At 37.1% G+C, this 27,490-nt stretch overlaps 1 protein-coding gene across 3 annotated transcripts; it reads right to left on the reverse strand.

Moving 5' to 3' along the window:
* Positions 1 to 1,334: 1,334 nt before the first annotated feature.
* Positions 1,335 to 26,921, reverse strand: syt17 (synaptotagmin XVII). Of its 3 annotated transcripts, none has more exons than XM_067415813.1 (9): positions 26,621 to 26,921; positions 24,343 to 24,360; positions 16,193 to 16,341; positions 12,823 to 12,974; positions 12,120 to 12,736; positions 11,205 to 11,325; positions 9,794 to 9,949; positions 3,531 to 3,718; positions 1,335 to 3,238 (listed from the first exon to the last, which is right to left on the reverse strand). In XM_067415813.1, exons 1-9 carry the CDS (start codon positions 26,633 to 26,635, stop codon positions 3,212 to 3,214), a joined length of 1,443 nt encoding a protein of 480 aa, XP_067271914.1. In that variant the 5' UTR covers positions 26,636 to 26,921; the 3' UTR covers positions 1,335 to 3,211. The 3 variants fall into 3 exon arrangements, with proteins under 3 accessions (XP_067271914.1, XP_067271928.1, XP_067271922.1); XM_067415827.1 differs by having other exon boundaries at positions 16,193 to 16,400; XM_067415821.1 differs by having other exon boundaries at positions 1,335 to 3,718.
* Positions 26,922 to 27,490: the final 569 nt, after the last annotated feature.

Raw genomic sequence — 27,490 nt, forward strand, 5'->3', positions numbered from 1 at the left:
AAAGGTCGGCCCGGGAGATTTTCAGCATGATGCTGCCACCACCGTGCTTCACTGTTGGGACTGTATTGGACATTTTTCTCCGCACATACCACTTAGAATTAAGGCCAAAAAGTTAAATCTTGGTCTCATCAGACCAGAGAATCTGATTTCTCACCATCTTGGAGTCCTTCAGGTGTTTTTAAGCAAACTCCATGCAGACTTTCATGTGTCTTGCACTGGAGAGGCTTCTGTCGGGCCACTCTGCCATAAAGCCCCGACAGGTGGAGGGCTGCAGTGATGGTTGCAGTGATAGCTAAGTTTGGCCGGACGGCCAGCTCTCGGAACGGTTCTGGTCGTCCCAAACATCTTCCATTTAAAAAGGACCTGTATGTGAAGCAAACTTAAAAATGATTTAGCAAATGTCTGCAATATAACAGAGTAAAAAATTGAACTTTCCGTACCCACTGTATATTTTAAAGTTGTCAGATGAAAATCTCAGCTGGGGGCCTTTAAAGAGATAGTTCACCCAAAAATGAAAAAGAAACGTCACCATTTACTCACACTTATGTTGTTCTAAACCTGTATGATTTTTTTCTTCTTCTGCTGAACACAAAAGATGATATTGGAAGAATGTTTGTAACCAAGCAGATAAAGCAACCATTGACTACCATAGTAGGGAAAAAATACTATGAATGGTTTCTCTATATGTTTTGTTACAAACATTCTTCCAAATAGCTTCTTTTGTGTTCAACAGAACAAGCTCATACAGGTTTGGAACGACTTGAGGGTAAGTAAATGATGACAGAATTTTCATTTTTGGGTGAACTGTCCCTTTAATTATTCTAACTGGATATTTTGTAATAGATGCCTATATGACACACTGCAGAAATGTCCTAAAATCTAGTTTGAAATATGTCAAGAGCAATATTCGAATTTGTTGATATGATCTCATCTGTAAACATGGTATTTTTCATTTTTGTGCCTGACATAGACCCAGGACTCATGTGTACAATGGGGTTAAGCTGTCCCCTTGTTGCTGAAGACCAAATGACCCTCTTCTAGTCCTCTAGAGTAATTATCTCCCCCTTAAAACCTGCAGAGGGAACATTTTTACACAAACAATCCTGAATCATTTTTATGATTGAATTAGTGTACTGTTAATGTTATCTCTGCAAATGCAAAATATTATGGTGAATCACAAATTAATAACAGAGGTATAAAAACCATCCCGTGATGTTGCCGATGTGTAGTCGTAATATCTATAAGTATATGAAAGAGGTCTGCAAGTATGTGAAGATTCAATAAAAACATCTGTAAAATTACAAAACATACTGAAATAAAGGGAGAAGCCAGTGTAACAAACATCACTTTAATGCGAAACAAACATAATACACTTTCCTCGCTTGATACATCTCTCTGAAGGATTCACACATTACAATCTCCGGGAAAGAGACCTTTAAAGGGAGTCTGCCGATTTACTCGCACACCTAATAAACCATTATATGGACAGCATCAGAGTAACAAACTCTCAGAAATTTCAGATCAGACGACGAGACAGTGGACAAATTTTTTTTTTTTTTTTTTTTTGTCGTTTAAAATATAAGGATAGTTAAAAACAGTTACCCCTGAAAACTAAATCTTTGTCAGTGAAGTCCTTTCATGATTTATCTATGTTTCTTTTTTCATCTATTGCGACATGCATTTGTTCTGCATCAATTCTGTGAGCTATTAATATATACAGATGCTTTAGAGATAAATATATCTATTATATATATATATATCTTTAATCTAAATAAATATAAACATCTTCACTGACACAGCTTCATGTGTTATTACCACTCTAATCATCTGTACTGTCATCTACACTAACATTGACATTGGTGGAAACATACAATTGACTCTTGACCTGAAACAAGCACTTATCTCGCAGACGTCACACGCAAGAAAGATTACGAAGAAGGATACAGTTTTTGATTGCACGTTGAGTCTATGCTAACAAAATGTTTTCTCTAATCTTAACTTGTTTATGTGTATGCACTTCATAGACGGACTGAGGAAAAGACAAAATACAGCTCCAACATGTTGATAATACACAGTTTATGAACTGAACTTGGCAAAAGCGTCGGACTAGGAGTGAAGGTAATAGAGCGAAGAAAACTGCATTTATCTGCACCTTCTTGGCATGGCATTATATTGCCCAAGCTGTGAAAGTATGTTCACTGTTGTGCAGACACTAACACTAAAGCATTTACACAGTGATACAGACCTCTACGGAGGCCCTGAGAAGCCAAACATTATTACTTGTCTTTTGTCGGGAGTCTTTTGACTTGACTTATTGTGAAAAGTTGTTTTCTCAAGTTTTTTATATACCATTCAAAAGTTGGGGGCTGGAAAGAATTTGTCATTTTTTTTGTACTAAATTAAGACTCTTATGGTCACAAAGGCTGCATTTATTTGATAAAAAATATCGTAAAATATTATTACAGTTCAATTTTAATATATTTTAAAATTTAATTTATTCCTGTGATGATTGCTCCATTCTTCAGTGTCACATGTTCATAATTTGTTGCTCAAGAAACATTTCTTATTATTATCAGTGTTGAAAATGTTGAAATATTTTTGTGGATTAGGATTTATTTAAAATCAAATAATTATTTTGTAACATTATAAATGTATTTTGATGTTTTTAATGCATTTTAATAAAAAAAAATTTTTTAAGAAAAACTTTTGAAAGAAAGTGAATGGACATATATTTAAGTGATAACATGAGCAACATACAGAAAACCGAAAGTAAAGATCACAAGAAAAAAACCTTTGGTATATTCAGATCACGAAAAAATTGAGTCATGATTAAGAAAAAACAGACAAAAAATAAAAATACTCTTAAGGTTTCTGTAGACCTCTGTAGAGCTGCCATAAGTGCAAACATTTACCAAACACAAACACACAAGCACAATAAAAGGTCAAAATGTGCATGGAGAACAGTGATACAGGTCACAAAACACAAGCTTTGGTGTAAAATTGAATTTGGGAAATTAAACATTTCCATCTGTGCTGCCACAGATTTCCCACTACTTCAAAAACTGCAATCATATTGAAGTCTGAAAAAAAGAAACAATATGATTAAGACACCGCAGACCATAACAGTGGTTAGGCGTGTTCCAAACGGCCTGAGCCTCACAGCTGACAACTCTTCCTCTGAACACCTGAGCAGCCGGAATGCAGCTGAGGATCAGATGATGCTGAGATTATTGAGCTCCTGTGTAAGATAGTATCAATGTGATAAAAAGAAAACATGAACAGCAGGCTTCTGCTCATCATCATAAACGGAAATACTCTCCGAGGTCTTTTCTACGATCTACCTCTCCCGATTATATTAATGGTAAGGGAGAGTGAACACAAATAACACCAAGATAAAGCCAATAGATCTAGTGTATGATTTAAACCCTTAAAAATGCCACACTGAAACCTCCAGACACTCCCGGATCTTAGAGTTTTAAGTCAAAGTTCTTTTATAGATCACTGACTCTCATGTGTTAGTATTATGTGACCTCGAGAGAAGCGGGAGAGACGCGGTCACACTCGGCTCGGGAGCGCAGACTGTGCCACTGTTCCACCGGGGTGCGCTGGGAGCTCATGAGCCGGCGCCAATGCGAGGTTTCCGGCGGGCCAGTGGAGAACTGGCCAATCACGATGCGACCAACAAAATCGTTGCTGCTCTTCATGTTGTGCCCGTAAACTATGAAGGAAAAGACATAAAATCAATGTTACATCCAGAGATAATCAAACAAACACCTTATTAGCGATAATTGCTGCTTGGACTGTCTGTACTGTGAATGAATTAAGATTTTCCCTCTCTATCTAATGTTTTAAACACAAATCAGTGTTATCGTTATTAAAGGAAAACTATATTCCCCCTCCCCCTTTTCTTAAATTAAAATAAGCATTAACTGAAATAAAGTAAAATGTTTTATTTCAGCTAATGCTGCCAAGGCAACATTTCTTATTTTCGTTTAATTTAAGGGCGCAATATGTAAGAGTTTTTTGGATTAAAATATCAAAAACTACTAGAACAATGTTACATACTTTGTTGACTTGTTTGCATCATCCGAAATGTTTACAAAAATTTTAACCAGGCCGTGGCATGTCCGTGCATCAGCTGTCAATGACTTTGATTTTGTGACAAATTATTTTATTTTGTAGAAACCATGGAAACACCAAAGATACTTTACTATAGTGTGTGTTTTATTAGTCAGGTGAGCACAACTGTTTGGATAGATTCATCAACAGAAAACTAATCATTGTTATATACAGTCCATCTGGAAAGTATTTACAAAGCTTTACTTTTTCCACATTTTATTATGTTACAGCCTTATTCTAAAATTTATTCAATTCATTATTGTCCTCCAAATTTTACAAACAATACACCATAATGACAACGTGAAAATAGTTTGTTTGAAATCTTTGCAAATGTATTAAAAATTTAAAAAAAAATGACAAAAAAGGTGCATCCTGTTTCCACTGATCGTCCTTGTGATACAACTTCATTGAGTCCACCTGTAACTGGTAAATTCAGATGATTGGACATGATTTGGAAAGGCACACACCTGTCTATATAAAGGTCCCACAGTTTATGTCAAGGAATTGTCTGTAGACCCCCGAGACAGGATTGTATTGAGGCACAGATCTGGGGAAGGGTACAGAAATATTTCTGAAGCATTTAATGTCACAAAGTTTGGAACCACCGAGACTTTTCCTATAGCTGGCCGACCGGCCAAACTGAGCGCCTTAGTCAGGGAGGTGACCAAGAACCCGATGGAGGAAACCAGGCACTGCTCATCTCCTGGCCAACACCATCCCTACAGTGAAGCATGGTGGTGGCAGCATCATGCTGTGGGGATATTTTTCAGCTACAGGAATTCGGAAACTAGTCAGTATAGAGGAAAAGATGAATGCAGCAATGTATAGAGACATCCTTTATGAAAACCTGCTCGAGAGCACTGTGGACCTCAGACTAGGGCAAAGGTTCATCTTCCAACAGGACAATGACCCTAAGCACACAGCAAAGGAGTGGCTACGGGATAACTCTGTAAATGTCCTTGAGTTGCCCAGCCAGAGCCCAGACTTGAACCCAATTGAACATCTCTGGAGAGATCTAAAAAGGGCTGTGCAATGATGCTCCTCATCCAACCTGATGGAGCTTGAGAGGTCCTGCAAAGAAGAATGGGAGAAACTGCCCAAAAATAGGTGTGGCAAGCTTGTAGCATCAAACTCAAGACTTGAGGCTATAATTGGTGCCTAATGTGCTTCAACAAAGTATTGAGCAAAGGCTGTGAATACTTACGTACATGTTTTTTTAATAAATGTGCAAAGATTTCAAACACACTTCTTTCACATTGTCATTGTGGGTATTTGTAGATTTTTTAGAAAAATAATGAAATAAGGCTGTACCATAACAAAATATGGAAAAAAAGCTGTGAATACTTTCCGGATACACTATTTCTCAACATAGCTATCTTATTGTTAAAATCTTGTTTTCTTGATTTACCATGATTGGGTTGTTTTACAATGCCTAATATTGATCAAGCTTACTGCAGTGTGCAACATGTGCCTCATAGTAGCCACTGAGCAAATGCACAGAGTAGCAATATAACAATTTTAAACACACTCAAATGTATCTAATATGATAAAACAGCGTTACCCCGCATAAGTCGTGGCATAATAAAAGCTCAACTGTTCTTGAGCCTTGCCGCGCGCATCTCTCATTAACGAATCGCTCCAGTGGCCACCTTCAGCTCCAGCGTCTTTCAGCCGCACCCTGCTACATATTAATTAATCTTTAATACATTAGCTCATCCATAAATATTATTTCTGCCCGAGTCCTGTCTTCCACCGGCTGTAGCTGTGAATACAACTCCCATGATTCCACGAAATCAAGGCGTCATGAAGCTACACCTTTGTTTTGAATAAACAATCTCGAGCTGCGAAAATGACATATTGTGCATTTAAGTTGAAGTAGCATACTAAACTTACTGTGCATCTGCTCGGCAGCTACTATGAGACACCTGTTCTCATCTAACCATACAAGTTAGATCGATATTAGGCATTAAAACATGGTACTCGCTTTAAATCAAGAAAACTAAATTTAAACAATAAGACTAGCTGTGTTGAGCTATATAATAATTAGTTTTCTGTTGATGAATGTATCCAAACAGTTGCTTACCTGTCCAATAAATCACATAATACATTACATAATACATTAATGCGTCTTTCCCATGGCGTCTACAAAATAAAGTGGGAAAATTAAATGGAAATTAAGGGTAATGAGGGTATGATGTCACTGACAGCCGATGCATGGACAGTCTGTGCCCTGGTTAAAATTGCTTATTTCTCTGGATTAAGACATTCTTGAAAACATTTTGGATAATGTAAGTAAGTTTACATTTTTCTAGTGGTTTTTGGATATTTTAATCCAAATATTTTACATGTTGCCCTCCCCCTCCAAAAAAAAAAAAAAAACACAAAACAAACCCAACCACATAGAAATTACTGAAATAACAAAAAAATGACTGAAACTTTAACTAAAACTAAGATAAAAACTATGAAACTATGAAAATATGTCAATCTATCAATTACACTAAAATAACACTGACACAAATGTGTCCGCTCATTTATTTGGTGTATTATTCATCTTTTCTGTCAATCTATTTTTCTCCGCCTCAATCCAATTTTGTTAATGGAGTTGCGTCAGAGAATCAGGCACTGTTAATTTCATCACGTTGCTCATAAACAAGATTGAAGACTTTTCTTCTCACTGATTTCCCCCTCTTTCCTGTAACTGGCATTGGAGTGCTGGGAAAATAGCAGGAAATGCAAATAATTTTGTCACAAAACCCAGAGGTGGCAGTCAATGATGCAGCCCCACTCCAGACAAAGATCTCCCAGCATCATGACTCCAGCTGCAAACCAGAGCTGATGAAACACAGTCTCCAAGCAACATCAGCTTTTGAGAAGAGCTTTATCCAGCTGAATGCCAAGGACTCCTTCACCTTGGTGTGGCTCAAGAATACAGCTAAGCTCTTATTACAGCCTACATGAGTAAAAATGTCCACTATTCTTTATCCTCACCACTATTTGAATTCAAGGTCTGAGTTAGGATAGGAGACACTCCTAATTATAGTGGAGGGCTTTTTTTATTCAATAACCTTCAATTAGATTAGATGATGTTCTTTTGTGGAACAAAATGTGAATATATGGTGAATTTGGGAAAATATATATATTTAAAAAAAACCATAAAATATTACGTAGTCCATATGATTCTTGCGCTAAATTCCAACAAAAGTCTGTGAGTCTAATAATCTTCAGTGTATTAGCTCAAAAAAACATTGTGAATTACTCAATGAATGATTGAATGATCATGAATCTAGTTCTTGAGTTCAACTCCCAGACTCGATCCGGTCGCAATGGTTAACAACAACAACCCATTAAAGGGGAAGAGTGAAAAAATAAAAATAAAAAAAATAAAAAAAACCTTTCAGTCAGGTTTTGTCAGAAGATTTGAAATAGTACACAAGTTGAATGAACCACCTTTAATAATTGTATGATGTGCGATTCATTGTCATTGTGAGAGATGAGCACATTATTCAAAATGTATCCGAAGTCAGATGTGTTTGGAACAACATGAGGTGAATAAATGAAGAAAGAATTTTAATTTGTGACTTTTTGTGATCTTGACCAAAAAATGAATACACCACTTGATGAAAATGAATGCTGTGATGCTATTTCCATCAAGAGGAGCATCAATGTTTGGTCCAGATCTTGAACTGATGGTCCAGATCGTGTACTCAATGAAAAGCTACACACTCCATCAATTAGGGTTGGAAGAACTGTTGCCAAACATATAACATACTAGAAACTTAACAACCACTGCAGTAATGATCCAATCATTGACTCTTAAGCATTTTTCAATTTAAATTCAAACAGCAACTTTTTTTTTTGGCAGGGAGGTGTATAGTCAGTTGAGAGACAAACATTGAGCTGTTTGGATGGCTGACATCATCAGTTTAAAGCAAAGGAACAGGCGTGGTGACTGTTTGGCGCAGACGCGTGCAATGGACTCGCTATGTTGAGCAGTTGACATCATCAGCATATGTCACGTTCAACAATCCTAAGGGAGCTCTCCCGGTCTGGGCTTGTTCTTATTTGATAAATCCACAGTTGTGATGAGGTACAGATTGTTCCTGCTGGCGTACAATGAGAACTACTAAGCCCGAGGAGACGTAGGCATCAGATGTTTTCTTATAATGCATGAATATCTCCTACTCCAAACGCACAAATGTGTATCAAAGGAAGCATGTTTGAAAATTAGAGAGGACGTCTTCAGCTCAAAACAACCCAAACCAATATGAATACTATTATTTACCCCACTATCATGGGAGTTTATGGGGCGGGAGTTGAAGTATCATAATTTCAATATTTGTATAATAATAACAATAACAAACAATCATTAATTAAACTAACAAACAAAATTGAATAAATATAAATTAATAAAAAAATATCTGATTACTTTATTTTAAAACACTGGATGTTTATACTTTAATAATAGAAAAAACAATCAATTTAGTCTTGTATACTATCATTAATAGTATTAACAAACAAATAAATAAATACATAGTTATAGCTAATACAGGATTGTACCAAAATTAATATCTGATTAATTTATTTTAAAACACTGGACTTTTGTATTGCATTTTGCTTATGCTACCTCGGTATACTCATGTAAGTACATGTGTCTGTGTAAACACACATTTTGTGATAAACAGAACAATCCAAATATCGGACCACTAGTGAAAGCACTACACCTATGATGATGGGCACAGTTTTGACCCCTTTCAATGCGCATAGCTGCCTAATGGGAGTCATGTTGAAGAGATCCAGAAGATCTGGTTCCACTCACTGCTTATGGATAGCATATGGACATAACGCCACCATTAAACTCCTATTACCTGCTCAGCCAGAGGGATCTTTCAGTTAAAGACAAAGAGGATGATAATGGTAAATGCAAAGATATGAAAGTAAAAGAACTGACAAAAAGAGTGAGCTAAAAAGAAGAGAGGGAGACTCATCAAACAGACCAGGAGTAAGAGACAGAGGCCCAGAAGGGGTGGGATTGCAGGCAACGTTTGATTGCAAGTCTTTGTAGTCAGAAACATCAGAGAGAAGCGGTGGGCAGGCGGCCCTGGCTGGTACCACTGGGAGAGACACATGCTGACCAGCCTAGATTGGGCACAGGCTGCACTCACCCTTTAGCGTGAGATATTCCTGTATTTAAATACCACTGTTGACTCAGCATTGATTAAAGCTGAGGAAGGGCTGGGCTTGCTGCTCTGTACTGTCTCAAATGGCAGGTTATGAGCGTAGGCCACTCTCGGCCCTATGCAATCACAGTGCATGGCTGCACCTGGGTGACGAGTGCAAATATTAAATGTCAGTGTGTACCAGTGCATAAAATCTCAGCATGAACAACTGTGCAGGTCAGGTTCTGACTGGCAGCATCTGTAATTGAATAAATCCGATTGGAATTTAAGCGAACCTTAATGAGGTGTCCCATGGCAGCCCTTGGTCACAAGATAGATTACACTAATTGTTAGGAATTGCAACATATCCCCCCTGGTTAAAAATAGGCATGTCCTACTACATCACGTGGCTTGTCGCCTCTAATGTATTAGGATGTCCTATTAGGATATATATATATATATATATACACACACATACACACACATTCCAATATACATATTTATTTTCAAAACAATACCTGTGAACACAAGACTGACTTCACACAGGTCCTCTTGAGGTACACGGAAGCTAAAGGACTCGTTGTAGCAGGGGTCAATGGTGCCTCTCATACAGGACGTTTTCTTAGTCTTCATTAACTTAAGACCCGTCACCAGCTGCACCTTCACAAAAGGATCTGACAACAGAGAAGAAGCAACTGGGTTTAAGTTTACGTAAATTGACATCTGGAACAAATAATACATATTTGAAAATGTAATGTAATATTTCTGAGTGAAACAGGATACTGTGATATAAGATCCTGCAAAATGTGTTTTTCTCCATCAGGACCAGATTAGATTATGAAAGTGGGCCTTACATACCAAAATGAAGCCAGACCACACTCTAAAATCAACTGGTTGTTCTAACTAACACTTTTTAGTTAAATTAATTGTAAAAATCTAGTAATTTGTTGGAGAATCCTAATTAAGATGAATTGTTTGGTTGGTGTACCATTTTGTCATTTGGGCATCTTATATGATTCATATAATTTTCACTCATTTCTTCCACTTCTGCAGTCTATCCACTTCTAAGTCATCTTGAATGCTAAAATGACAATACAACTGAAAATTTGAAGAAAACATAAGTTGTCTACATAAACTGATGTTGATTTTCTAAAATGGGGTTGTTTAGTGATCCCTTTGGTTTGTCATTTGGAACATATAATTTATATTACTATAATTCCCTTCCAAATGTTGCAGCAGCAAGAAATCACAGTTATTTGTAGTTTCAAAGGAAGAGAAGTTATAAATAGGTTGCTTTTAAAAGATGACCAAACTTCTAACTATTGCTCAATGGGTAGTCTACTTTTCATGAAGAATTATGATCATTAAAACTGTTTTGCGAACACTTATGTCATAAACACCTTGTGACTCATAAAACCTTTAATTGTGTTGATATAATCCAACTGTAGTTGTGACAACAATTTGCAATTGACCTTGCTTGAGTCACACACATACATCAACATTCAGCATGCAAAACACAACAATGGTAACAATTACATTTTATTTATTAATTGTAACAATAAGCTTTATTTGCAATTGCTTAATATATCCATGTCAGAAATGCACTAATCTAAAATCAAGTAAATGATGAAGTACACTACCGGTCTTGCCAACATTATTGTACTGACAAAATACTATTCCTAGTTTTGCATTCTTTTTTTAAGTAAGGTTAACTGATTCGATTTTACAGTGCAATAGTGAATTTGCTTAAGCAAAAACTAACTAGCCATTAGACTATTGGTTAACTTTATTGCATGGCCAGTGTAACCTCATGACCTCACATTAAGGAAATAGTATTTTTTGCATTGTTTTCTGCAATAATTGCAGTTCTTCTATAGGTTCTCAGACATTTTAAAGAGCATAATGAGAAAATCACACAAATAGATTTACCTGAACCTTGGCACATATCTGTCTGAAGCAGCTGCTTTGCTCGGATAATGTCCACATTTAACCTGCCAGCACTGGGCAGGTAGTTTATGGACAGAAGAAGTTCACCAAGCTCAACCTCATGCTGAAAAAAATCACATTGGGAAATTAGTGTCATGATAATGATGTCAGGAAAATAATACTTTGTACTTGTACTACCCTTTAAAATGCTATTTTACAAATAGTTTCTTGACAGATGCTTCAAGGTTAATATCAATTGGAACAGAGATAAATACATAATCGTTCAAAATATTGGGGCCTGTAAACTTTTTATAAAATGATTTATTCAGCAAGGATACATACAATTTACTGACAGTAAAGACTTTTATAATGTTATGAAAGCTTTCCATTTCAAATCAGTGCTGTTGTCAGAACTTTGTATTCATCAAATAATCCTGAAAAAAATATACCACAGCTTCCAAACACAAAGCAGCACATTTGTTTTCAACATTGATAATATTCATAAATGTTTCTTGAACAGCAAATCATCATATCAGAATGACTTCTGAAGGGTCATGTGACACTGAAGACTGTAGTGATGATGCTGAAAATTCAGCTTCACCATCACATGAATAAATTTAAAATATATTTGAATATAAAAATATCGTTAATTACAATAAGAAGTCACATATTAACCTCTCAAAATACAAAGGTTGACATTCATTTAAAACATCATATACACAGATATTCTAGGACAAGAAATATTTAGGAGTACTGTGGTGTGTATCCTTTTGAGGCAGGGCATTCTGGCGTATGGCCGCAATGATTTCACATTTGACTAAATAACTTAATTTAGTTTTATGTGATCTAACTTTAACATGTTCATCAATGCAAGAGGCACACCTAAAATAATAATGTGACTCAGGCGAATGGTATTACCTGAGAGCTGGGCACCAGGGCCTTCCACCAATGTCCTCCCTTCACTAGATCAACCTCACTAAGAGGAAGAGACACTTTCCCGATGACACAGTGCCGTGAAAACTTGTCAAAGTCAACCACAGAGAGCAGTAGGGTGCGTCTCTGGGCCTCCAGGAAGGGGAGCTCAAAAGTGAAGCGCTCTTCAAACACGGGGTTCTGGGTCTTGCGTTTAACTCCAGTCTGCCTGGAGTTCTTGTGGTCGGGCAGCAGGCTCATCTTCACGTAGGGGTTTGAGTGGGCCATGTCTTGGCGAGCACCGTCGCACGTTACCGGAGGGGGCAGATCCCGGGCCTCGATGACTCGCACGCTAAGGTGGCAATTGATGAGATCATACTGTGTGCTGAAGTGCAGCATGCCTAGTTGGTACCGCATCAGGATCTCTTCATCCGTCAGAGAGTCAACATCATCACTGCATGAGTCCAGAGAGTACAGATGAGGCTCCAGTTTGCGGAAGTAATCATCCGGTGGTGTCGGGGGCTTACGAAGGGGCTGCACCACTTCCTTCCTGGGTCTCATTGCCCAAAATTCAATTGGCTTTACATCCACCATGGGGGAGCTTGGCCGTCGGGCGTTCAGACCTGCAATATGGGAGAGCCATTAAGTAAAATTCAAGTCATCATACTCACGCTAATCTGTTTAAATTGAGAGTGAAGTCTGGGCTTACTGGACAGCTGGCCTGCCAGGCTGAAGGTGGATCGGGAAGTTTCTGTGATGGGCGGCCTGCAGTTTGTAGTGGTGTCAGATTGAATAGGTGACGCATGGTCCGGATCCATGGGGTGAGAATGTGTGCCTTTCTCGTCATTGCATTCATTGACACTGAAAAAGATGACTTTGTAAAGCCTTAGTGACACTACATACCCATTCCCTGAATATATTGACATTTACACTACTGTTCAAAAGTGCGGTGTCGGTAAAAATGAATGCTTTTTAAAAGTAATCTCTTATGCTCACCAAGGCTGCATTTATTTAACCAAAATAAAGCAAAATGTAAAATATTACAAATTAAAATAACTAGAAATCAAACCCATAACATTGGTGTTTCTAGCATCATCCTCTACTGTTCGAACTGCAGGTTGTTACCATCTTAACTAGCAAAAATGTGTTGGTCAACCAGCTGCCGCAGAAAAACTACGGTTGAGCTGTATGATGTTTATGAAACATTATGTGTGGGGTAATACTGTTATTACTCGCTACATACTGTATGAAACAGTATGATTGCTGATGCTTCTGTCCATTACGTATATCACACAAATGCATGCTAAACTGGCCAACTGCAAACGTTTGCCAAGTTATACAATTTGGATGTCAATTCACACGCATCTTAAAATAAGACAAAAAGTAGGGTGTGTTGACCAACATGGCCTGACAATGAAAAAAGCAGACAAACAAATGACAATATGCTATAAAAACAGAAACATTCGGCATGAACATGTCTTCAATTTGTTTTGCATATCTGACATAGTCAGATATTGAATGTGCAGTCATATTATTGCCCAGTATTGTGTAATAGCTGTTGCAACATAATCTTCTAATCTGGTTGTTTTCCAACTCCAGAAGTAAATATTCTGTGCGGGATATCTCTGTGCAGGCCTGATTCCGAGTCAACCCTTGGGGATCATCAAGGACCCTTTGTGTCCATGACTACAGCTCAGAGGGAGATAGTTGTCATAGCAACGGACGATTCTAAAACAAATGGCCTTAGAAGCAATTCGCGCCAATGAGAGAGGCTGGACTTACAGGGCGAGGTATATGTCATGACTGTACAATTATAGTCTGGAAGGACAAGCTCCATTCAATTAAAGATGCATCTCCCATGTTTTAGGATTTTAACACCATTCTATAATCACATTTTTTTGGAGCTCTTAGTCAAAAGTCTGAAAAAAATAAAAATTCACCCAGCCATTTTGTCCCGGTTTCTTTAGTATTACACAAACATCAAATTCCCACAAAGCATGAGCTCAGTTAGACCAGGATAAACCAGTAGTCTCTGGTGACCACATCAGCTCCATCCCTTACAACAAGATTCTCAAGAGGAAACTGCTGATAAAGTGTATTGAAATGGAAATGGTGAAATTGATTTTTTTTTTATGGCAACCTTTGTTTAGACCTGGCAAAAGTCATTGAATGATGTCATTAAGAAGGATGCTTATGTAAAAGCTTGACAGCTTGTGGTGAATGTGTGCACTGAAATAACAAATTATCCCAGCAAATACATGAATCACTTCTCAATTTAAGTTATATTACCCTTGCTGTTCCTGCATGGGAACACAAATAGCTCCACACTTCAGTCATAATGAGCTTGAGTAACAGGGAATAGACAAACAGGATCCTAGAACGTCTCAGGAAAGCCATCTGTTGCATCATTATCACTTTCATTAGCCTGGAAAACCAATGACTACAAACTAGAGCTACACGATTTACTGCTCTCTTAGCAGTAGTTCAAATGAAAAGTGCAGTGTGTGAATTTTAGCCGCATCTAGCGGTGAGGTTGTGAATTGCAAATGACCAGCGCTACGGTAGCAATCCACAGACATAAATGTTGTCCTTGGAGAGCGCACAGAGTGACTAGCGCTCTGTAGAGAAGTTTGGTCATTAAGAGATACTGTAGAAACATAATGCCGCAAAATGTTGATTTCACTGTAAGGGGACACAAAGTGTTCAGTACAGGCCAAAAGTTTGGACACATTACTATTTGTAATGTTTTTGAAAGAAGTTTCTTCTGCTCATGAAGCCTGCATTTATTTGATCAAAAATACAGATTTTTAAAAAAAAATATTGTGATATATTATTACAATTTAAAATAATAATTGGTTTTAAATGTATTATACTTTAAATGATCATTTATTTCTGTGATCAAAGCTGAATTTTCTGAATCATTCCTCCAGTCTTCAGTGATCATGATCCTTCAGAAATCATTCTAATATGAGGATTCATTTTGGTTGGAAACAGTTCTGCTGCTTAATATTTTTTCAAAACCTGTGATACTTTTTTTTATAATACTTTGATGAAAAATGTATAGTAAAAGATATTTATATGATATGAAAATATGTTTTTATTTTGAATAAATGCAGTTCTTTTGAACCTTTTATTCATCAAATATATTAGGCAGCAGAACTGTTTCCAACACTCATAATAAATCAGAATATTAGAATGATTTCTGAAGGATCATGATCACTGAAGACTGGAGGAACGATCCTGAAAATTCAGCTTTGATCACAGAAATAAATAATAATTTAAAATATAATAAATTGAAAACCAAATATTTTAAATCGTAATAATATATCACAATATAAAAAATTCTGTATTTTTGATCAAATAAATGCACCACTGAAAACAGTTAAGCATATTATATTTCATTTTTGTCAATAGATCCTTACACATACTTGTTGAAGTTAATGCCAAAGGTAATACATTTTTACATGTGAATTTAAAATACAAAATAACCATTGTTATATTAAGCATTGACAACATGACAAATGTTTCTGGAGCAGCAAATCATCATATTGGAATGATTTCTGAAGGATCATGACACTGAAGACTGTAATGATGCTAAACAAATTCAGCTTTACCATCATAGGAAAAAATTCCAATTTAAACATATATTAAAATTATTTAAAAGTGTTATATATGCACAATTTGACTGATTTTACTGTATTTTTGATTAAACAAACAAACAAAAAATGTACCACCCCTCAACGTTTGGTTATGTATCTCACCCCATACTGTGTCTCATAAATATAGAGATGATAAAATAGTATAGTTATGACAGTAGGACAATAATGGACATGCAGCCCACACTGCAATATGCAACAAGCAAAAGCCTAGTATTCCATTTCAAACATAACCCAGAACACACCATCCATCAAAAACAAGCCTTAAACAGACGGTGCTTTTGGGATTGTCTTAAGATTTGTTCAGTAACTCTGACTATTCAGTCTCAATCTTACTCTGACTGTTATAAAAGCAGAGCAGACAGATGATAAAAATGATGAGCTGTTCTGGGTTATTTGCAATGTGTACGGGTGTGTACTCACAGCCATGATGGAGTCTGAGCTGGAAAAGGCCCCAGAATCTCCACCTCCTCATCAGTGGACTGACAGCAGCTGCACTCCCAGCACCACTGCCAACAGGAGCGGCATGACCAGCGACACAACAGGAAGTCAGACAGTCTGGACAGAAGACCCTGAGACCAAGACCGCAAAGGGACACCAAGAGACTCTCCAGTGAACTGTAACTGATTGACTTGCACAGGCAGCAGAAAATACATACATGGAAAATTATGATGATAAAAATGGTAATGAATGATCAGTGCTTCAAGGATTGCATTTGTGTTGTTATTCTCTGGTCAACTGCAGTTTGAAGTATAAATATAGCAAGGGCCTCAGAGAAAAAAATTCTTACATCTCTATTGGGACTATATTCCAAACAACCAAAAAAAAAAAGAAAAAAAGAAAAGTTAATTAAATATATCTACAGAACTATTAAAAATATTGGTCCCATTTTATATTAAGTGTCTTTAACTACTATGCACTAAAATGTACATTAATCATTTGATACAATGCACTTATTGTGCACATACATGTTTTGTATGCACTTATATTTTAAAAAAATGCCTGCATGTACGCTGTTGTCCTTCTCTTATAACATCTTTAAACCTACCCATACTTCCAGACCTCTCACTTGCCGTACCCGTAGAAGTATTTTGCAATACAACATCAACACAATAACTACATTGTACTTTTTTGATACAAGTACATAATAGTTAAAGACACCTAATATAAAGGATTTTGTTTAAAAGAAATTAATAAATTTTTTTAAGGATTCATTAAATTGATCAAAAGTGAGTGTTCAAAATTGACCAAAAATTATATATATATATATGTATATATATATATATATATATATATATATATATATATATATATATATATATATATATATATATATATATATATATATATATATATATATCAGTGTTGAAAACAGTTGTGCTGCTTTATATTTTGTGGAAACCACGACACTTTAATTTAGCATTCTTTGAGTAATAGAAAGTTCAAAAGAACTGCATTTATTTGAAATATAAATCTTTTATAACATTATAGATGTCCTTACTGTCCCTTTTGATCAATTTAATGCATCCTTAAATACAATTATTCTTTTCTTTAAAAATAATATTTTGCTCACACTTTATATTAGGTGTCTTTAACTACAAACCCGATTCCAAAAACAGTTGGGACACTGTCCACTTTGTAAATAAAAAAGGAATGCAATAATTTACACATTTCATGAACTTATATTTTATTCACAATATATTACAGATAACAGCAAATGTTGAAAGTGAGACATTTTTAAATGTCATGCAGAATATTGGCTCATTCTGGATTTCGTGAGAGCTACACATTCCAAAAAAGTTGGGACAGGTAGCAATAAGAGGCCGGGCAATTTAAATGTAGATACACAGGTCCTTCTAAAAAAATTAGCATATTGTGATAAAGTTCATTATTTTCCATAATGTAATGATAAAAATTCAACTTTCATATATTTTAGATTCATTGCACACCAACTGAAATATTTCAGGTCTTTTATTGTTTTAATACTGATGATTTTGGTATACAGCTCATAAAACCCAAACTCAAAAAATTTGCATATCATGAAAAGGTTCTCTAAACGAGCTATTAACCTAATCATCTGAATCAACTAATTAACTCTAAACACCTGCAAAAGATTCCTGAGGCTTTTAAAAACTCCCAGCATGGTTCATTACTCAAAACCGCAATCATGGGTAAGACTGCCGACCTGACTGCTGTCCAGAAGGCCATCATTGACACCCTCACGCGAGAGGGTAAGACACAGAAAGAAATTTCGGAACGAATAGGCTGTTCCCAGAGTGCCGTATCAAGGCACCTCAGTGGGAAGTCTGTGGGAAGGAAAAAGTGTGGCAAAAAACGCTGCATAACGAGAAGAGGTGACGGGACCCTGAGGAAGATTGTGGAGAAGGACCGATTCCAGACCTTGGGGGACCTGCGGAAACAGTGGACTGAGTCTGGAGTAGAAACATCCAGAGCCACCGTGCACAGGCATGTGCAGGAAATGGGCTACAGGTGCCGCATTCCCCAGGTCAAGCCACTTTTGGGCTACAGAGAAGCAGCACTGGACTCAGTGGTCCAAAGTACTTTTTTCGGATGAAAGCAAATTTTGCATGTCATTCGGAAATAAAGGTGCCAGACTCTGGAGGGAGACTGGGGAGAAGGAAATGCCAAAATGCCTGAAGTCCAGTGTCAAGTACCCACAGTCAGTGATGGTCTGGGGTGCCATGTCAGCTGCTGGTGTTGGTCCACTGTGTTTTATCAAGGGCAGGGTCAATGCAGCTAGCTGTCAGGAGATTTTGGAGCACTTCATGCTTCCATCTGCTGAAAAGCTTTATGGAGATGGAAGATTTCGTTTTTCAGCATGACCTGACACCTGCTCACAGTGCCAAAACCACTGGTAAATGGTTTACTGACCATGGTATTGCTGTGCTCAATTGGCCTGCCAACTCTCCTGACCTGAACCCCATAGAGAATCTGTGGGATATTGTGAAGAGAAAGTTGAGAGACGCAAGACCCAACACTCTGGATGAGCTTAAGGCCGCTATCGAAGCATCCTGGGCCTCCATAACACCTCAGCAGTGCCACAGGCTGATCGCCTCCATGCCACGCCGCACTGAAGCAGTCATTTCTGCAAAAGGATTCCCCACCAAGTATTGAGTGCATAACTGAACATAATTATTTGAAGGTTGACTTTTTTTGTATTAAAAACACTTTTCTTTTATTGGTCGGATGAAATATGCAAATTTTTTGAGATTTGGGGTTTTCATGAGCTGTATGCCAAAATCATCAGTATTAAAACAATAAAAGACCTGAAATATTTCAGTTGGTGTGCAATGAATTTAAAATATATGAAAGTTTATTTTTTATCATTACATTATAGAAAATAATGAACTTTTATCACAATATGCTATTTTTTTTTAGAAGGACATGTATATAGATATGTATATAAGGAACAGCTGGAGGACAAATTGGCAGATTATTAGGTCAATTGGAAACATGATTGGGTAAAAAAAGAGCCTCTCAGAGTGACAGTGTCTCTCAGAAGTTAAAGGGAGGGTGAAATGCTGTTTCATGCATACTGAGCTTTTTACACTGTTAAAGACTTGGATTCCCATCCTAAACATAGACAAAGTTTCAAAAACCAAGTTGGACGTTTGATGGAGTATTTCTGTGTCAAAAATACTCCATCCGGTTTCTCACAAGTTTCGGAGAGTTTTTTTTGAGTATGGGTCGGCTTGACGTCGATAGAGTGGAAGGTCCTTGTATGGGCCGTACGGGCTCTTCTCCCGGTAGGGTGCGCGCACGTGTGACTAGATGCACGCCGCCCATAAACAATACTCTCAGGTGCAGCAGATCCAGTCGCTCCACTTTATTCCTATGGGTGACATCAAGCGACTTCAAGGCTTCAGCACAGCATTCCAGGAAGGCAGCGCTGCATTTGAACCGATTTGAACGCAGAAATGACGGGAAGCTTCACAACATACGCTTCGGTCCCAAAAGTGGATCTCCACGGTCTCTGCTGTCAGGGCTTCACGAAATCAACAGTTAACTTACCAAAGAAGTGTGTTTTTGACCGAGCGTTCCCAACGATAAAGGTTCACGTCGTTCTTTGGAAACAGACAGTGAGTAAAACTGCTTCGAATGTCTATGTTGTTGGCTATCGTCGCGTAAGTAAACATCAGTAACCAACACGATCTTGTATAACGTTAGTTAATTTATCAATGGAGCATGCGATCTATGGTGTGTGTTTAAATACATTTATTTAGCTGACCAGTATAGGTGTCAGTTTGATTACTGTAAAACCACCCAAACATAAACCTAGCGTTCTCACAAAGCGTGCTTCGTCATTCAAATGCAATAACGGTTACTCCATTGTTGTTCTATGTATAACGTTACACTAGTCTGACGTGCAAAACCATTTTGCTTGCTACTGCTAAGGTTTAGTCGCATACAATAGTCCATAAACCGAATCATGTCCTCATAAACTGCGAGTAAACCCACACAAATGTTTACAGGCCACTAAATACAGTACATACCACAGAGATGGACGTCCTGCTGTTGTTGCTTCCCCTGTTCAATTTCAGCAAATTTCTATTTCAGCCTCCATATCTGATTCTGGATCATATATGTATTAGTTTAAAATGATAGCCATGGTTTATTTAGGGTAACGTTTTCATCTCCATGCTTGAGGATGTCAGCTTTCAGAAGCTCTCGTGCAGAAGCTGCGTGTTTGTGATTCTCCGCCCACTCGATTTTTTCCGAAAAGACTCGGTACAGCCTATATTTCTTTTATAAATATAATAAAACTAAAGACTTTAAGGATGCAATACTACTCTATAGATACTCAAGATTGACATGAGATGTTTCACCCCCCCCCCCTCCCTTTAATATAGGCAGAGGATCACCAATTCCCTCAATGCTGCAGCAAAAAATAGTAGAGCAATATCAGAAAGGAGTTTCTCAGAGAAAAATTGCAAAGAGTTTGAAGTTATAATCATCTACAGAGCATAATATCATCCAAAGATTCAGAGAATCTGGAACAATCTCTGTGTGTAAGGGTCAAGGCCGGTAAACCATACTGGATGCCCGTGATCTTCAGGCCCTTAGACGTTACTGCATCACATACAGGAAGGCTACTGTAATGGAAATCACAATATGGGCTCAGGAATACTTCCAGAAAACATTGTCAGTGGACACAATCCACAGTGCCATTTGCCGTTGCCGGCTAAAACTATATAGGTCAAAAAAGAAGCCATATCTACACATGATCCAGAAGCGCAGGTGTTTTCTCTGGGCCAAGGCTCATTTAAAATGGACTGTGGCAAAGTGGAAAACTGTTCTGTGCTCAGCTGAATCTTCAGCTCAGCCAGAAGTTCTTTTTGGAAAACTGGGATGCCATGTCATCCGGACTTAAGAGGACAAGGACAGCCCAAGTTGTTATCCATGCTCAATTCAGAAGCTTGCATCTCTGATGGTATGGGGTTGCATGAGTGTGTGTGGCATGGGCAGCTTACACATCTGGGGGCTCATTAATAAAGCTTGTGCCAGTTCCCACGCAAAGGTTGTGTAGTCAAGGTTTGTTTATAAAAAAACAAACTTGACGGGAGAATGTGCGCACCTTTAAGCAAACTTTGAGCCGTGTGTACGCACATTCTGGAGACAAAGGGAATTGGTGACACCAACACAGATGGTAAGGTCGTGAACTGAAGTTAGATTGTAGATAATAAATGTGAGACGAACGATAAGTAAGGGATAGTGTACACCCAGCCGGTTGTTACATTATTACACGGCTACTAGTCTCAAATAAATTAGACACAAAATATTGTCTTGAGATTAAATATTTTATTAGCTCTTATGCAAAGCTTCCGCTAAGAAAAACAGTTCCAACATGCTTTAAGCCTTTGTCTATTGCTGAAGATTTGACATATGCCCTTGCTAAATGTTAAAATGAATGCTGAAAGGGTTAGTTCACCCAAAAATGAAACCAAGCCTATGATTTACTCACCCTCAAGTTGACATTCTTCTTTCAGACAGATACAATCGGAGTTATATTTAAAAAGTCCAAGCTAACGGTAATCCAAGCAGTAGTTGTAGTTGTGTTTAAGTCCATAAAAAATGCAGCTGTCAGTCAAATAACGTGCTCCACACGACTCCGATGGGTTATTAGAACCTTCTGATTCGAATCGATGCATTTGTGTAAGAAAAAGATCTATATTAAAAACGTTATAAGGGAAACCTGCCTTGAAGTCTTCCATTGTAACCCACGGCTGTTTAAGCCACAAGATGGCGTCAGGGTTAAGCATAGAAGTAGTACCGGTCAAGATAACTCGTAGTACCTGGATGAGCGGTTGTTATTTGGGATTAACATACCGCTGGAATGCGTGATTGACCAATCAGAAATCAAATATTTCACAGAGCCTTGTAATAATAAGAATTAATTACATTTAAATTTCACTCCATTTCATACGTTATCATGAAGATTAAATCCAACAGTGTTATTTGTGCTGATTGTTTTAGGCTATATACATCTAGTAAAATCCAAATGTAATTCAAAATGTATAAAAAATAATTACAAATAATAATCAGCGCTGCCTTACAGTCACATTGTCCACAACGGGAGCACAGGAGGAGATGGCGTGACTACATGTGATACAGAATAGCATGAAGTACCCTTTAATTAGAGAACTGCAGAACAGTAGGCTATAAAAACAAAATATTTCCCTTAATATAGGCTTCATATATCATAAAATGTCAAAGTCTGCAAATACAGTCATGACGCACAATTGCTACTCATCCTCGGTCCTAACTATTACGGTGTTTATTAAAAAAAAAACTCATGAAGAAGCATGCGTTCATTTGCAGCCACGCTCTGGCGATGGGAGGACAGTTTTATATATATGTATATGTATATATATATATATGTATATATATATATATATATATATATATATATATATATATATATATATATATATATATATATATATATATATATATATATATATATACTAAAAAAACAAAAAACACAAATGCAATAAGTTCGTAAAAAAATTAGTATTCCTTCAGGTTGGACCCTTTTTTCTTTAATTCTGCAACTGTCCGTTCTGTCCTACTGACACAATTGACTCGCACTGCTTCTTTTTATTAGTGACCCCACTGCTATGGCCACCAAATAACAGAGGCTGGTTCACGTACACTGCGGGTGATCTGTGATTTATAAAGGGAACATTGCTCACAGGAGTGCATACGCACGGTTTTATAAATCAGATTTTTTTTGGCATACGCAATTTTTGGCTTTTGGGCAGACGTAAACTTTTAGTAGGGATCCTATACACAGTTTTATAAATGAGGCCCCTGGAAAGGCACCATCAATGCTGTAAGATATATCCAAGTTCTAGAACAACATATGCTCCCAAAAGAAGAGGTGATTCCCCACAGTGTTAAACACAGCCAAATCCCAACTTTGAGATGTTTATGCCATAACATTTTAAATCAACTTATTAAAATGATTCTCAGTTTAAACATTTGATGTGTCATCTATGTTGTATTCTGAATTAAATTTTAAAATGTTAAACTTCCACATCATTCAATTCTGTTTTTATTTATCTGTACAGTGTCCCAACTTTTTTGGAATCAGGTTTGTACTATGTACTTGTATCAAAAAAGTACAATGTAGTTATTGTGTTGATTATATATACTGTACAGAAAATTCAGGTCTCCAATTGAAAATTTTCAAGTGACTGATCACATCTAAATTTTTTAGTTGGCCGAATTGAATTTCTGTGAATTAAATTGCAATCAAATCACAGAATTTTAATTCGGCCAACTGAAAAATTTTGATGTGATCAGTCACTTGAAAATTTTCAATTGGAGCCATTATTATTTTCTTTTTTACAGTGTGTATATTTTAAATGGACTGCACACACACACACACACACACACACACACACACACACACACACACACACACACACACACACACACACAAACACTCTTCAATAAATGATTTTGATTCCCATTATGACGTGAATCCAACTGAAACTGGGGCGGGACAAACATTACTCAGTGTGACCGTTACAAGGTTGGCCAGATGTATGAATAGAGGTCCTTCATGAAAGAGATGTGCACAACACAACTTGCTTAATTTAGACTACCGGTAAATGATTCCAAAGAGACAAAAGAACACAAGAAGATCATAAAAATTACTCGCTCCAAAAAGCCAAGTCGCTCTTACCTCCGCTGTGGCTGAATATGTGCCTATGGTTGGTTAAATAATAAATGACTTGAAACAGGATGTTGATGGTAAAAAATCCATCCCAAAAGATAGAAAGAAAAGGTCAAGCTACAACTCTGAATGTGTGTAAACATCCTTTTTCTTTCTTTTTTTTGTAATGAATGGATGAAGTTTTATGCTTCACAAGCATTTAACGGTCAGAGAGGTCTGAGGGTGTCAAGCTTCTCACTAAATTGCTAAAATGAGTTTAACAGGATCTCAGAGCTGCTATAAAAATACAGTAGCTATTTTTTTTCTACATCATTGTTAATGAACAGATTATAAAAAGAATGAGTTGAATAAATTACTTGTCTGCACATACCTCATTGATGGGCTCCAACTGTTCTTTTTCAAAGGTTGAGTGCAGCAGAAGGTTGAGTTCATGCAAAGAGAGAGAAAAAGACTTTACGGTGATAGGACATGTCTCTTTATTGAATGTTCACGATTTGTATTTAAATAAAAATACAACATTTCAACCATAGTAATGAAATCTGTTAGCAACCTTTTGCCAAATTTTATTTTGAAAATGAATATTATTATTACAAACATTTCACCATGTTCATGTTTTTGATGGATTCAGTAAGATATGTTTCAAAGAATTTTTAGCAAGGGTGCATTACATTGCTCAAAATTATCAGTAAAATATAATTACTGTCAGGAATATTCAGTTATTTGCTCGTTTAGTTTTATTATCATGGACTTTTAGTTTGCTTCTCATCATGTCCTGTTGTCTTTGTTCATGTTTCCCGCCATCATTAGTTACTATGGCAATTCATCTGACCATCACATCTGTTAGTCTTTTAGTTCATTATGAGTGTGTATTTAAGTTAATAATTTCTCTGCCCTGATTGTCGTTTATTGTTTGTGTATCACATGCTGTTACCTTTATTTTTTGTATTCATCTTCATCTGATATTCTTTTGTGGGTGTTATACTTTCAAACTGACAATTACATTGCTTAAAATAATTCATAATTCATTAAAGAATCTTAGGGAATCTTTTTAGGATTATTTAATGAATTATATATATATATATATATATATATATATATATATATATATATATATATATATATATATATATATATATATATATATATAAAATTAGTGCATATATTCATGTCAATTAAATTAATTTGATAAGCCTTAACCACTTCAGCTCTGCGCCCCATATTTGGGTCCAAATTTGTGTGCGTGTGTGTGTGTGTGTATATATATATATATAAAGTTTCCAAAAAAAACAAAACACTGTTTTCAACATTGATAATTACAAGAAATGCAAAACAAAATCTTTATATCAGAATGATTTCTGAAGCTTTTGCATCACACGAATAAACAACATTTTAAAATATATTCAAATAGAAAGTTATTTTGAATTGTAATAAACGGTAATATTAATTAAACAAACAGGCGTGGTGACAGACTCCTTCCAGAAACATAAAAAAAAAAAAAAAAAAAAATACTGACCCTAAACTTCTGAATGGTAGTGTATATATTGGGCAAATGTGTTCCCTGATGTGCTGGTCTAATTGAAAAAATAAATACATAAATAAATAAACAATGATAATAAAAAAATAAATAAAAAATACAGAAAACTTTGAAGGTGCAGCCAGTGAGTAAAAAGTTCCTAGCCTCAAATATCGACCGACATGTTTTTGGGTATTAAATTAAGAGCACTGTAATAATCCACCTTTGCTATTGCATTAACTTATTTTGATAAGCATTCCCAATAAGCCACATTCTAACTAATCTGTATTTTCAAAAAACATCAACTATCACATATGACTGTTTACACACTCATGCACCCCCAGGACTGTAATATTCCTTCCTTTCAACACATGTGAATATCTACAGGTTGATTTCTCTCCCATTCCCCACCCCCTGTTCCTGCTCTCAACCTCAGTCCAGCTCTCTTGCTTCTCATCAGAGTCCCAATGTTGTCTAAGCAATTAGCTGTGGCTGTAACCATAGCAACAGCGATATGGACTCCTGTCCCTCCCAGTCCGCACCTTGCTGCCGCTGGCTCAGGCAGAGATGACGCATTAGGGTCACAGAGATGGGAGGGATGGGACACAGTGCCCACTGGTCCACATGGCCAATTCCAGCAAGTGCTATCCCCATCCCAGGGGTCTTTAGCACAGCTCCAAGAATCATGATACAGCGCAGAGACACAAAAGTAAACCGCCACAGAGTTTAAACATCAAAAAGAAGCTGCATACGTACTTAAACCACAAAAACATCAGTGAGTCTGTCTGTAGCCTATACGGTTTTAAATTAAAATATTACTGATATCCCAAATCCCACATCAATTAATTGCCATTTGTTCTTCATGTATATAATGTGGAAATGTTCACACATTTCGAAAATTAACTCATCAAATCCTAATATTTTGTAAATAATAAGAACTTAAAATTGAATAAATACACACAAAATCATACATACAAAACTGAAATGTTTTTAGGCCTAAATAATCATCAGATAAAAAAAAAAAAAAATCTGATTATGAATGAATGAGCAAAGCAAGACGCATATAAAGATGAAAAGTGCAATCCAAAAGAATCCAAATAGTAGAGTTTGTTCGGCAGTAGCGACCGGGACTCACCTGTGTGTACGCCATCCTCCTCTTACTCTCGGCCCGCTGTCTCACTTCCCATCCAGAGCAACATGACACTCTCTGGATCCAGATTTACTCAGTTAAAAAAAAAAGAGAGAGAGAGAGAGAGCAAGAGAGAGAGAAAAAATCTGTAGATGTGACTCGAGTAATGAATTCAGGTCTCTACGGACTTGGTCCCTCTATCTAGCCTAACAAAATCTACTTCAAGAGTGACGAGCCAAATACAAAACAACAAACAAACCCCCTCTTCCCTGTCTAGCTATCTCTCTATCTCCTCTTCCTCCCCATCATCTTCAATCCCACCCACCCAGACACTCCTAATCTCCCTCTCTTCCCTGCCTCCCTCTCCAGTCGTGCCTAGTCCTCAGAAATGACACGCAAGACAGCCAGCTCTCCTCTCCCTGGAGAGAGCAGTGCCCTCCTCCCCCCTCCTGCCCTGTGTTTCTTTCAGAGACCAGTGACTCATCCAGGTTTGCAGAAGCACTGATGTATATCAAATCTGTTGCGCGCATCCCTTCCTGCCTCCACCGGTCCGTTTTTACAACACCTTGCTGGCTGCAACCACTTGTTGTTCACTTCACCACGAACAGAGCGGAGAGGCTGAGGAGAGACGGGCAGGTGAACGAGCTAATTGCTGCCACGGCAACATGTTACACAGGGAGTTTATGAGAGCCGGGGTCTGTGCGGCCACCTGCTGCTGCTCTGTGACTGAGGTACGCAGACGCGCTACCATCTTTAAAACGTGACGCACAAGTCGTTTTACAGAGTCTATAAGCTGTATATGATGGTCGTTTCTGGTGCAGCATTGCAACCCGAGTGGGTGGATCACAAGGAACTTTAAAGTAAGTTTCCTTGGAA

The sequence above is a fragment of the Pseudorasbora parva genome, chromosome 2 (genome assembly GCF_024679245.1).
Source record: "Pseudorasbora parva isolate DD20220531a chromosome 2, ASM2467924v1, whole genome shotgun sequence".
Classification (NCBI taxonomy): Eukaryota; Metazoa; Chordata; class Actinopteri; order Cypriniformes; family Gobionidae; genus Pseudorasbora; species Pseudorasbora parva.

Excerpts from the sequence above, each read along its gene's own strand:
- syt17 (XM_067415813.1), bottom strand. Across the intron at positions 11,326-12,119 it reads CCCTGGTGCCCAGCTCTCAG|CATGAGGTTGAGCTTGGTGA; the intron begins GTAATACCATTC and ends GATTTTTTTCAG. Across the intron at positions 3,719-9,793 it reads AGTCAGTCTTGTGTTCACAG|TTTACGGGCACAACATGAAG; the intron begins GTATTGTTTTGA and ends TTTCCTTCATAG.